We start from the raw sequence: 14,193 nt of genomic DNA, 5'->3' as shown, positions 1-14,193 counted from the left end.
TTTCAAAACAACCCTACGCCGATCTGATCGGCGTAGCGTTGTCACGATACCAAAATTTTGATTCAGTTTCGATTTGGCGACTAAAAATTTGATTTGGCTCCTAAATCTTTCAGTTCAGGAGCCAATGGCTACTAGGAATTTTTTTTAGTCTGGAGCACTGTTCTGTGTGCCGGGCGCCCGCTGCCCTCCCTCCTCTCGGGGGCGGCAGCCTGCGGCTGTCCTGCCTACATGTGTGCCGTGCGGCGCTCAGGCCAAAGGAGGCGTCACTGACTGTATTTTCGGTTTTAAAAATGTGGCTCTCAAAATAAATTTCAATCGTGGTTTTGGCGAGATTTGGCTCAGTTGAAAAAAAAGGTTGCCCACCACTGGCCTAGGCGCAGCTCAACCCCCTTGAAGTGAATGGGGCTGAGCTGTGATACCAAGCACAACCGCTGTACAATGTATGGCACTGTGCTTAGTAAGCTGATCGGTGGGGGTCCCAGATATAAGGTGTCGGGTATCTAGAGGATAGGTCATCAGTATAAAAGTCTCAGAAAACCTCTAATATGGTAATAATAGTAATGATTTTCCCCTAAAATGTATATATTTTCAATGTATGGTTTCATTCCAGAGATCACTTTGTTGCAGGTCTCCTTTAGAACATAGGAAGGACTAGCTCTTCTGTCCTTGCACGATTTCCAGTTTCTGAACTTCAGATATGGTCTTTACATGGATCCTCTGCTGTATGGGCTATACTTGGGATATACTTCTGTTTAAAGCCTCATGCAGACATCCGTGGAACACGGTCCGTGAGATACCGGACTGGCATTGCAGGAGCACACTGCGTCATTGGCTGCTATGACGCTGTGCGCTCCTGCAATGCCAGTCCGGTATATCGTAGACAGTGTTCTACGGACGTCTGCATAAGGCTTAAGGCTAACAAATTCAGAACCATGTTGAAAGAGGAATCTATTACCCCATCATCACTCATCTCATAAGAGCCTTGGCGAGTCTGTCCCAGAACCAGCTCTGGGTGTGGGGGTTTGTATAGTCGCACACGGTAATGAACCGAAGGATGCTGGGAAATGACTTCTTCATGTGTTTATATTTTACTGGGATCAGCCTTCTCTCACGAGCACCTGCAGAGAGGAATGAGACAAAAAAAATTTGGATGTAATTTTACAAGATTATACTGCACATAGTGACAGCCCACCTATCAAAAATTGCCTACTAAATCACATGGAAAAATGCAGATGCAACAAGAAAACCCCAAATTAGCTATATAAAAAATCCAAAGCACACTGCTGACACAGATGTCCAAATATATCTTTATTGGGTTATTAAAAATGCATATTAAAAAGACAAATAAATAAAGGCATTGACACCAAGATCACAAGGGGGTGCCTGATTTGGGTCTATTGTGATCATACATGAGAATACTAACAATGGAATATAAGCACGAAAATGTCATAATACCAATGGTACTCCCTTTAAAAGTACAAAATCAATACAAGTAAAGTACAGACCCAGATCGGCACCTCCAAGAAACACATCCCGACACGTGTTACGCGCCAGCTTCCTCAGGGGAGATCACAATTAGGGATGAGCGAATTGACTTCGGATGAAACATCCGAAGTAGATTCACATAAAACTTTGTTTCAATACTGTACAGAGCAAGCGCTCCGTACAGTATTAGAATGTATTGGCTCCGATGAGCCGAAGTTATTACTTCGCGAAGTTCAGTTCAAGGTACCACTTGGAACCAAACCTGAGTGCGGGAAATGTTCTTTTACAGTACAAATCAATGTCTGAAGTTATTATGCGAAGTCTCTCATCAGAGCCAATACATTCTAATACTGTACGGAGCACTCGCTCCGTACAGTATCGAAACAAAGTTTTACGCGAATAGACTTCGGATGTTTCATCCGAAGTCGTTTCGCTCATCCCTAATCACAATAGACCCACATCAGGCACCCCATTGTGGTCTTGGAGTGTCAATGCCTCCATTTGTCTTTTAATACGCATTTTTAATAGCCTAATAAAGATATATTTGTACATCTGTGTCGGCAGTGTGCTTTGGATTTTTCATATAGGCGATTTGTACATGGCGACAGTAAACAATGCAAAATATATCTGTGGGCAAACTCCTGCAAACAGCTTAGGCTAGTTTCACACTAGTGGCAAGTTACTCCGGCAGGGGGGGGCGTGGCCTAGCGGAGTATGTGAGCAGACGTGCGGCACAGAGCTCCTCTGCTACCTCGGCTATTTATCCTGATAAAATCCTAAATTCGGCTGATTTCGGGTATACCCTGTTGATAAAACCGCAAAGGATACATATACGTTGGTGGGGAGGTGAAAACCGAGCGCTATGACCCGCAAAAAAGACCAGAAAAGTTTGGAGAAGGAGAGCCAAGATGGCGCCGGCGCCACTCCGGGACGCTCTGGCCGAGTCACAGAGCTCCAGAAAGGCGCGGCAGCCAAACTGGAGAAATATGCTCGGCTGTCATCCGTGACCCCTGTGAAAGGCACCCCAAGAAAGCCTGCAACTAAAGGTGGGCTGTCTGATGAGGAATCTGATATGGAGGGACCTGATCCAGAGGATATGCTGATGGCGCAGTCTGGCCGATTTGGCGCTCTGGCTACTGTGAGTGATTCCCTAACCCCAGCGGCGCCTGACTCTGATACAGAGGAACCTACCTTGCGGGATGTCATGCAGGCTATATCCAGGTGTGGCAAGTCGCTAAATACCCTTACAATGCAGGTGGGGGCCATTAAGGAGGATGTCTCCATAGTGCGGCATGATATGCCAAAGTTGGCAGACCGCACGACTGCTCTGGAGGGCCGGATGGGTGAAGTGGAGGACACTGTGACACCTCTGGCTGCAAGCATGAGGAATTATTCCATGAGACTGGATACCATTGCTGCGAAACAAGATGATCTAGAAAATAGATCCAGACGGAACAATTTACGTGTGGTGGGGGCACCGGAGAAAGCAGAAGGGGGAAACCCGTCTGAATTTTTTGAATCCTGGCTGAGGACAACTTTTGCGCAAACGTTCTAACCCCTTTATTTGCTGTGGAGAGGGCCCATAGGGTCCCCATGCGTCCGTTGCCACCGGGTGCCCCACCTAGGACAGTCCTGATCAAAATCCTGCATTTTAGAGACCGGGACATTATTCTGAGAAAAGCGCGGGATAAGCCTGATCGGTCGGTTGATGGGCATAAAGTAGCACTCTTCCCGGATTACTCCCAAGATGTTCAGAAGCGGAGGGCTAAATTCACGGATGTGAAAAGGCGTCTAAGGGCACAAGGGGTGTCATACTCTATGAAATACCCGGCCAAATTACGAGTAGCTGCAATGGGGAACACGCACTTTTTCGAGGATCCTAAAGAGGCGGCAAGGTGGATAGACCGACATGAGAGGCAGCTGGCAGCAGACCATGAGTGACTCACGCACTGAGGGGCGCTGTAGTGTTCACTGAATCAGGTTGTATGATTGATGTGGCCTGGTTATGCTTGGGTGTGAATGCCCAGGAATGCTGTTATGCGGGATGTGGTTATTTGAATGAGGATCCTGATGTAATATCATTGGAAAATATAATGTTAGGGGTATAATCATCACTTACTCTATTCTCATGTATGTTAGACCGAGGAGGTTCTGTACCCCCGTTTAAGGTGATCACTGTATAAGTAATTGTATACCCACGTTCTGTTATATTGGGTATGAATTACTCTCTTCTATTTGAGGCAAGAGAAGAGGTTTGTGGCACTCGTCAGCCTTTAATAACTGGTACGGTGTTTTCTTCCCACAGGCCTTCTTTAGGTGATATAGTGGGACCCGTTGTAGAGGTGGTCGCAGTGTTGAGTACTAATGTTTACACTGTTGGGGGGTTATGTTTTATTTGAATGCACACACTGTATATGAACGTGAAGGTATTGGTCTATTATCTATATTCATAGTGAATTACTGCTGCATCGGCTCACTAGGTGCTAAAAATCTAATAGCTGTATTTATGTATTTCCCGATTTCTAAGTATGGCGGGAAGGGTTAATGTGCTCAGTTGGAATGTGAGCGGAGTTAAGGATGTCACAAAAAAACGAGCAGTTATGGACTGTATGAATCAGCATCAGCCGTTGGTTTGTTGCGTGCAGGAGACTCATCTCACCTCTGACCAGATTCATCTGCTTACTCCTAAGTGGGCAGGACATTGCTATCATTCTACGTTCTCATCCTATGCAAGGGGGGTGAGTCTCCTGATACACAGATCAATTGCATTCTCCTGCATCACTAAAAAGGTGGACAAAGAAGGGAGGTACGTGTGTTTACACTGTGTGATGTATGCAACTACCTGTGTTCTGGTGGGTGTATACATCCCGCCACCGTATTCACCTGGGGTGCTTAGAGAGATACTGCAGTTTATTGCGGATGTGCCTGATGCTCCTGTTTTATTAATGGGGGACTTTAATAATGTCCTTGATTACAATTTAGATAGGATGGGGGTGGGTCAAATTTCACATGCAAGCGGTATGTCGCCTTTTGGAGTCTTGATGCAGGAGGCTATGATGTTAGATTTTTGGAGGCTGAAAAACCCGTCTGTGAAGCAATTCTCTTGCTGTTCAAGTACTTATAATTCCTTATCTAGGATTGACCTCATAGTTGGAAATGCTCTTATGGGACAGTATATAGGAGACATACAATATTTGCCACGCAGGATTTCGGATCATTCCCCAGTGGTGGCGGTGCTGGACTGGTGGTGGGGGTTGGAAGTTTAATCCTTACTGGCTGCCTCTCCTGCCGGATGCTGGGGGAATTGGTGTAAAATTAGCAGAATTCTTCCAGATTAACCTCCCGTCAGCGTCTAGATTGGTGGTATGGGAGACTATGAAGGCGTTTTTGAGGGGTCTGCTTATTGCAGAAGTTAATAAAAAGAAAAGTGAGTCTAGGGCGCGCACGCAAAAGTTAATTGCGGAAATGGAGGGGACGGAGGCAGAATATATTTTAAGACCGCAGGTGGAGACTAGGGACAAATGGAAGGAGGCCCAGCAAAAATTAAATGACCGATTGTTAGAACAAGCAAAAAATAAACGTTTTTTCCAGAAACAGACCTTTTATGAGGAAGGGGAGAGGGCAGGTAGACTTTTGGCATTGGTATCTAAAGCTCAGATGCAATCTACGTACATTGCGGCCCTGAGGGACGTACATGGGGTTATCCAAAAGGAACCGACCAATTTGCTCCAGGTAATGTACTCATTTTACTCCACACTTTATAAATCCAGGCTGCATGTTCTGGACACAGAAATTGATCTGTTTCTGCAACCCTTAAAGTTGGGCATTTTATCAAACGAACATAAGGCGCGGTTAGATGGCCCAATCACCATTCAGGAGTTGGAAATTGCATTAGGAACAATGTCCAACAATAAAGCCCCGGGTAGGGATGGTCTGCCGGCTGAGGTATACAAGCGATACTCTGACATTTTGCTTCCCCAGTTACTTGAAGTCTGTAATGAGGCTAAGCAACAGGGACGGCTCCCTGAATCCATGAATGAAGCAGTCATTGCTCTCTTGTCTAAACCAGGTAAAGATATACTTGAAGCTGAATCCTACAGGCCCATTTCTTTACTTCGAGTTGATGTTAAACTACTAGCAAAAGGTGTTAGCGAACCGTCTAAATTCAGTGATAACTACTTTAATATGTCAGGACCAAGCAGGCTTTATGCCAAATATGTCGACAGCAATTAATATCAGGCGTCTATTTCTGAATATTCAAGCGGCACATGTCCACACCTCGACCGCGGCGGTCGCATCTCTTGATGCGGCCAAAGCGTTCGACAGTGTGGAATGGCGCTATTTATGGTTAGTGCTCAAGAAAATGGGTTTTGGAGCCGAATTTATTTCTTGGGTCCAATTGTTATATGTGTGTCCTAGAGCGGCTGTGAGGGTTAACGGTGATTTGTCTGACCCATTTATGCTATTTAGAGGTACGAGACAGGGGTGTCCACTGTCGCCGCTACTTTTTGCGGTGGCAGTGGAGCCCTTGGCAGAGGCATTGAGAATGTCAGCTATGGTCAAGGGTCTTCAATATGGACATAGAACAGAAAAAGTGGCGTTATACGCTGATGATTTGCTTCTATTCATGGATGATTGGGAAAGTTCCCTTCCTGCCGCAATGGAAATTATTAATCGATTTGGGACTATGTCAGGATTAGTCATCAATTGGTCAAAATCCGCCCTATTACCTTTAGATAGCCAAAGTATTAGGCCCCTACCTGATACAGGGGGGTTACAAGTAGTGTCATCCCTAAAGTATCTAGGAATATGGGTTACTACAAATCTAAGTGACTATGAACGTTTGAACTTAATACCGATGCTAGGTGAATTCAGAGTGAAGATACGGGCCTGGAGCAAGTTGCCTTTATCAGTCATTGGTCGAGCTAATCTCTTGAAAATGATACTAATGCCAAAACTTCTATATCTCCTCTATAATGCACCGGTTTGGATCCCACTAAGGTTCTTTTACACTGTAAATGCAATCTTCAGAGATTTGATTTGGAGGGGGGGGGTGCCGAGGATTAAACTTTCAACCCTGCAGAGACCTAAAACACAAGGAGGTTTGGCGGTGCCAGATCCGTGGTCTTACTATATTGCAGCCCAGTTGCAACAACATCTTAGGGGATGGGGAGACGAGTCCAGACTGAATAATTCAGGCCGTATTATACAACATTTAATACTACGCACTTGTTTATTGTCTGCTTTGGAGGACGGATCTTTTCGTTCTCGGGGCACTCAATATCCTGTGTTATCTATGATGCACAAAATCTGGTGGAAAGCTAAAAGAGAAACTGAGCATTACGGGATATACTACCCACACACCTATATGGCCAAACCATTTGTATCCTGAATTGGATAAGGTTAGTGGAGTGCAGCAGTGGAACCAATATGGGTTGGATAAGATGGTTCAATTGTTTTTAGACGGAGCACTGAAAAGTTTTGAAGTGTTGAGGCAGGAGTTCAATATCCCTCATAGGTACTTTTATGTGTATCTACAGTTACGACATGCTATTCAGACCCAGGAAAGGAGGGGGAAGATACGGCAGGCAGCTAGATGCGTTATTATTGAGTATACTGCAAGGGCAGGGACCACTGGTGGAGTGATTTCCCTTTACTACAACACGCTCAGGGAGGAAATTGATAAATCCAATCCATTACAGTTGTATGACAAATGGAAGGTGGATATTGAGGACCCGACGAAGGAGAATTGGGAGAAGATTCTCACTGATTTACCAATACTGTCATTAAGTGAATCTTCTAGGATTTCTCAATTGTATCTCTTACATAGGGTATATAGAACACCTACATTGCTATTAAGAATGGGTTATAGGATAGATGATAATTGTCCACGTTGCAATGTATCAGGTGCAAAATTGGTTCATTTAATGTGGAACTGCCCACGTTTAAGGAGATATTGGATGGAGGTGCTGGAACTCATCAATAGAGTCTTTCAGGTGAACTTGGAGGTCAATCCGTTAATATGTTTACTGGGCCTTGTGGAAGTGCCGAGGATCATGTGCAAAAAAAAAACTGGCTATTAAGAGAGTATTATACCAGGCAAGAAAGTGCATAGCATTTCACTGGATAGATGAGGTGGCCCCCACTTGCCAAGAAGTAGTGAGTAGGGTGCATGCATTAGTTAAATTGGAGGAATATGTTTACCTAAAAAGGGATTCGAAGAAGAAATTTGAAGCAATTTGGTCTTCATGGATCTCGTATCATGAGCTGTCCTAGATGTGACTGTACACTTTGACTGAAATGAAGGATTTGAAGGATATTGATGTGAAGGAATGGTGAAATGTTGGATGATGGTTGATGTCTGAATGCTTATGCCATAAGGTTATGTGAGGAATATGGAAATCCATGAAGTTATATGCTCTGCCTTGGAAGATTGGACGGTGATGCCTTCAAGAAGAATACCATGAACTTACAACTATGGACCATACCTGAATTCTTCTTCTAAGTGACTGTGCTTTGGGAAAGGGGGGTGGGGTTATAGTTGTGTATTTGTTAATGCATTTACTTGTAAAAACAAAATAAAAATTATTTGATCAAAAAAAAAGTTACTCTGGCAGGCTGTTCTGGCGGGTGAACAGCCTGTCTGATGCGTGCTGCAGTTAGTGCACGTGTGCCCCTAGACTACCGCTCCGGCCCTATTGACTATAATGAGGGTGGGCTGGAGTACCGGCGGCAGCACGGCAAACATGCCGAGAGGTGGCCGGAATAAAAGTACAACATGTCTGGGGGCACGCGTGCACTAGCGGCAGCACAGATCAGACAGGCTGTTCCCCCCCCCGGAACAGCCTGCCGGAGTTCCTTGCCGCTAGTGTGAAAGTACCCTCAGTCAGGGTAAGGTCAGATGCAAATTTGTTGCAGAAATTTCTATGACTGTCCCACTGATCTGAATAGGGTTTACAGAAATCCATACACTTGCAGAAGAAATAACCACATTCAGATACATGGGGGCAGTGATCCTGCCAGATCTGCTGTTAACAGCATCCAGAAATATCCTTTGCATCAGCCACATAGCCTTAGGAACCTGTAATCTGGAAATAATTAAATTTTATGGCATATTGTTGTGGGCATGCTCTGACCTGTGCAGGGAAAGGAGAGGAGAAGGGGTGTTGTGACCATAAAGTATTTTCTCGCTTGTGTCATTGGGGGATACAGGACCGTGGGTATAGCTGCTGCCACTAGGAAGCGACACTAGGCTCCTCTGCCAGCTATACCCCCTCCAGCCTGGAGAGAGCATATCAGTTTTTAGCTTAGTGTCGTAGGAGGCAGACATCCCTGCTTGCAGCTCGGCTTCCTTTTGTTATTTTTTTTTTCCCTTTTAGGTATGGGAAACCTAGCCTCTCTGTCTACCCGGGGAGCAAGACCGGTGTCGGTTTCCCTCACTGCCCGACCTCCCCCAAGAAGTAAAGGTGGACCAGGGCAGCCTAGCTCCCCTGCTTCCCGCCAGCCAAAGGGTCACCTGGATCCGACAAGACCCTCCCGCCATACCAGGGAAGCCCTTATAGAGGATCCCGCTTTGCTCCAGCACTCCCCGGTTTCTCGGGTGGTTTGGGTTGCGGCCCGCTCTGGATTTGTTCCCCCGGGCCGCCGATGGGTCTCCGCGGCCGTTCCTTGCAAGCGGCCGACCGGAAGTGCATCGCTGCAATTCGGCGCGTCCTTCCGTGATGTAAGGGGCGGGGTTATGCTTCCCACCGTGGCTACGTGGGAGGATCCTTATCTAACTTTCCATGCGCTGATTCAGATCCTTCTGCTTCACTCTTCCACTGGGACACCAGGACCTTGGATCTCCTGCAAGCTTGTAGGACCGTTACTATCCCTCTCCAGCCCTGAGACCAGTATTAGGTTCGGTTAGGCAACCATGTCCAAACCCACGAGCGACCCCCGCATACCACCAGCCACCACTTATTATGCATGCACTAAATGCAAAATTAAGTTTCCTCGCGGCCAGCCAGACTCTGTATGCTCCGCAAGTTGTGCGCCCAGACAGGTTCTGCTCCCCCAGCCTACGCAGCCGCATGACCACCCTGACCGGGTGGAACCAGATTGGGCCTGTGCCCTATCCCGGGCAGTGGAGGACCTAACGAGAATATCCCAATCCACCCTTTCCCTCATGGGTCGTTTGGTTGATAAATCCCCACCTATGCAGTCTGCTCCTTTGGGCGAGCAACTTAGGGGCAGAGCTTCGCACAAGTGGCACAGAGCAGGACATCATTCCTCCTCTTACGCCTCAGCATCTTCGTCCCATTTTTGCTTCCGCCTGGGTGACTAAGGCAGTCTCGGAATGGGCGCTCCGGTTAAATCAGGACATAGCGGCAGACCTCCCTCTAGCTGAGTTCCAATCGTTGGCCCTGCAAATCTCACAGGCGTGGAAGTATCTCTGTGAGGCTTCCTTGGACGCGGTTGCACTTGTTGCCTGCTCACCGGCTCTCACTGTAACGTTACGGCGTGAACTGTGGCTTAAGGTTTGGGCAGCGGATTCATTGTCAAAGCGTTCCCTTACAGGCCTCCCTTTTTCCGGCTCCCGATTATTCGGGGCCCAGTTAGATGAAATTATCTCCGAGGCTACGGGTGGTAAAAGTACTCACCTCCCACAGGGCAGATCCAAGCGCACGTTTCGTGCTAAGCCTACAAATGCTCGGGCCCATTCCTTTCGCCGCTTCTCTGGTACACGACCGGCAGCAGGAGCCCCTCCCAGGTCCTCCACACAAGACCAGCGGAAGAAGCCAGTCTTTAGGCCTCAACCCGCAAGCACAGCCCGCTCGTTGCTCGGCGAACAAGCAGTCCTCCGCATGAAGCGCCCCCACCCTCATGAAATTTGGCGGGCCCACATATCAGACGCGTGGATGCTCGAAATCGTAACCTCAGGTTACAAGATAGAGTTTGCTTCTCTTCCTCCGGAACGATTCTCTCTGTCCCAGCCACCCAGAGATTCAGGTCGGGCCGTCGCCTTTTTCCAAGTAATTCGGTCTCTCCTCACTAGAGGTGTGATCTCCCCGGTTCCCCTGGAGGAACAATTTACAGGGTTTTATTCAAACTTATTTGTCATCCCCAAGAAAGAAGGATCAGTTCGATTGGTTCTGGACCTCAAGTTGCTGAACCGGTTTCTCCAGATTCAACACTTCAGAATGTAGTCCCTTCGCTCAGTTGTTGCTTCACTGGAGCGGGGCGAATTCCTCTCCAATAGATATTCAGGACGCGTACTTAAACGTCCCCATTGCTCTGGTGCATCAGCGCTTCCTCAGCTTTGCAGTAGGGACCCATCACTACCAGTTTGTCACTCTTCCCTTTGGCTTGGCAACGGCACCGCAAGTCTTCATGAAAGTGCTCGCTCCTCTCCTTGCCCTTCTTCGTACCAGGGGCATCACCCTGGTTCCCTATCTGGACGACATCCTGGTCAAAGCAGCGACCTTCGTTCAGAACAAGGACAGTCTACGTATCACTCTGGATACCCTGGCACAATTTGGCTGGCTGGTGAACTTCCAGAAGTCTTCCCTACGTCCCACCAGGCAGATCACTTTCCTGGGCATGATCCTCGACACGGCCGTGGCAGTAGTTCGTCTCCCTCTGCACAAGCAGCTAGCCCTTCTGCGTTCGGTTCGTCTTCTCCGGCGTTGATCAGATTTTGCATGCAGGTCTTGGGTGCAATGGTCGCTCCCTTCGAAGCAGTTCCGTTTGCACAATTTTACACCCCTTCCCTTCAACGGGCAATTTTGTCGTCTTGGGACAAGTCGCCGGAGTCCTTGGACTGTTACATCGTCCTGTCCCCAAGGGACTCATGGACGGTCATTACCACCGATGCCAGTATTTAGGGTTGGGGCGGAGTTTTCCCGCCCATGACAGTCCAAGGCGTATGGTCTCAGTCGGAGTCCAAACTGCCTATCAACATCCTAGAACTCTAGGCCATTCATCTATCCCTTCTCCATTGGACCCCTCTCCTGAGGGGCCAGCCTATTCGGATCCAGTCAGACAAAGCCACGGCGGTGGCTTACATCAATCGCCAAGGGGGAACCCACAGTCAAGCGGTGATGGAGGAGTCATCCAAAATCCTGCAGTGGGCAGAGACATGTACCAGCTCTATTGGCGGTCTACATTTCGGGAGTGGAGAATTGGACGGCAGATTTCCTCAGTTGGACGACCATGGACCCAGGAGAGTGGTCTCTGCACCCGGAGGTATTTGACTCTATCTATCTCCGTTGGGGTCAACCAGAGGTGGACTTGATGGCATCCAGACTCAACCACAAACTTCCCACCTTCTTCTCTTAAACAAGAGATCCCCGGGCGTGCGCTGTAGACGCACTGGTGGTACCATAGGATGGGTTCTCTCTACTGTACGTATTCCCTCCTCTTCCCCCGAGTGCTGCGCAGAATCAGGATGGAGGGCATCCAGACGATTCTCATCTCTCCAGATTGGCCCCGTTGCGTGTGGTACACTGATATCATCCTCCTTCTAGGAGACACCCCGTGGCCTCTTCCGCTCAGAGTCGATCTTCTCTCTCAGGGACCTGTCTTCCACCAGCATTTAGAGTCGCTATGTTTGACGGCTTGGCTGTTGAAACCGCCATTCTGAAGCAGTGCGGTTTCCCTGACAAGGTCATTCACACCATGATTAAGGCCAGGAAACCAGCGTCAAAAATTTATTATAGAACTTGGAGGTCTTTTCTGCGCTTCTGTGCGGTACGTAGCCTCCCTCCACTGCGCTTCTCACTTCCCACTATGCTTTCCTTTCTGCAATCGGGTCTGGATTTAGGTCTTGCTCTTAGTACCTTAAATGGACAAGTGTCGGTGCTGTAAAAAAATTTCCAGCGTCCTTTAGCAAAACGGGCCTCTGTTAAGACCTTTCTACAAGGGGTGGCTCCCTCATCGCCACGCTTTGCCCTCTTCGAATTTGAACCTTGTCCTTAGTTCCCTCCAATCTGCTCCTGTTGAGCCTCTAGACGCAGATTCCCTCCATATTTCCTGGAAGGTTATATTCCTGGTGGCAATCACATCCATCAGGCGCGTTTCGGAATTAGCAGCACTTTCTTGTAAGGAGCCCTTTATTATTCTGCACCCAGATAAAGCACTGCTCCGCCCGATACCTTATTTTCAGCCGAAGGTAGTCTCTGCCTTCCATGTCAACGAAGATATTGTTCTCCCTTCGTTCTTCCCCCCTCCCTCACATCCTAGGGAGCGAGCTCTCCATCAGTTGGCTGTGGCTCGTGTTCTGAGGATTTACTTATCCATTTCTAGTTCGTTCCGCCGTACGGACTCTCTATTAGTTATTCCTGAAGGTCCTCGCAAAGGCTTGGCAGCCTCCAAGGTGACGATTGCCAGGTATACCGCTCTAAGGGCAAGGCACCGCCCCTCGGTATCACGGCCCACTCGACCAGGGTGGTGGGTGCTTCTTGGGCTTGTTTCCACCATGCTTCTGCTTCACAGCTGTGTAAGGCAGCGAGTTGGTCTTCCTTGCACATGTTCACCAAGTTTAACCAGGTTCATACTCTTGTATCAGCGAACGCTGCCTTGGGCCGCAAGGTCTTGCAGGCAGCAGTGTCTTAAGCTTCCGCGAGGACGTTTTCCATGGGCGTGGGGTTCTTGCCCGTGGACTGCTTTGGAACGTCCCACGGTCCTGTGTCCCCCAATGATACAAGTGAGAAAGTGAGAAAATGAGATCTTTGTGGACTCTGTAAAATCTCTTTCTCGCTTACTTCATTGGGGGACACAGCTGCCACCCATTGTTTTCTATTATTGCCGCAGGTGATGGCGGTTGGTTGGCCGGTAGGGTCCTCAGTTCTGGTTCGGTCCTACTGGCATTAGTTATGTTATGGGTTGTTTCCTGCATGTTTTTCCCCCACTCCTACTGCTTGGGCATAAACTGATATGCTCTCTCCAGGCTGGAGGGAGTATAGCCGGCAGAGGAGAAGTTAACACTTTTCAGCCTAGTGTCGCCTTTCAGTGGCAGCAGCATCTATACCCACGGTCCCACTTTATCAGAGTACAGATCATTAATATAAATTCCATGATAACCCTTTTAAGGCCTAACACACACTTCCGTGTTTGGTCTGGGAAAGATGGGCCATGTGTCACCCGAAGCTCCCCTGAGCTGAACTGACAGCATCATAGTGTTTTGATACAGTCAATTCATATGATCGTGGATCTGTTGTACTGTAATCACATTGTGTGTACAGTACAACAGCCCCGCAATTACAGATGAACCGACTATAATAAATCATTATGATACAGTAAGTTCAAGTCTCAGGAGCCACAGCTGACACACGGGACTTATTTTCCAGATGGAGCAAGGTCTTGTAAATCAGGCCTAATGGTATGATCCCATATTATCTATATATAGGTGTTATCTGTCATTCTAATCCTACCTGTGATGATATTATGAGGCCGAGTGGCCAGAGTGAAAACTGTGAGATTAAGACTTTAAGTTTAAATGTTAAAATATGTATAGAAAGTGTTTAACATATCAAAAATGTGCTGTTTAAATCTAGTTTTTTTTTTAAACACATTCCCTATGGATATTGTCGTTATTCACATAGTAAAACATACCTGGCCCAAGGCTGAGGGCAAACTTGGTCTGAAAATCGCATTCTGTGCTGTCCAGGTAATCATCAGATATAATCACCACCATCTTCCTACACCTGTAAAATAGACATATTCTGA

General features: G+C 47.6%; 1 protein-coding gene across 2 annotated transcripts in view; it reads right to left on the bottom strand.

Moving 5' to 3' along the window:
* Window positions 1-421: 421 nt before the first annotated feature.
* MYD88 (MYD88 innate immune signal transduction adaptor) overlaps window positions 422-14,193 on the bottom strand; it is a 33,109-nt gene continuing 19,337 nt past the window's right edge. For both annotated transcript variants that reach the window (XM_040433775.1, XM_040433776.1), the window contains exons 5-6: window positions 14,080-14,171; window positions 422-1,118 (exon numbers count right to left, since the gene is read on the bottom strand). In XM_040433775.1, the coding sequence (XP_040289709.1) occupies window positions 967-1,118; window positions 14,080-14,171 (244 nt within the window). In that variant the 3' untranslated portion in view covers window positions 422-966. The remainder of the gene's footprint in view (window positions 1,119-14,079; window positions 14,172-14,193) is intronic.

The sequence above is a fragment of the Bufo bufo genome, chromosome 5 (genome assembly GCF_905171765.1).
Source record: "Bufo bufo chromosome 5, aBufBuf1.1, whole genome shotgun sequence".
NCBI lineage: Eukaryota > Metazoa > Chordata > Amphibia > Anura > Bufonidae > Bufo > Bufo bufo.
Note: the sequence above shows the minus strand (reverse complement) of the source record. Positions and strands in the feature narration are given on the sequence as shown.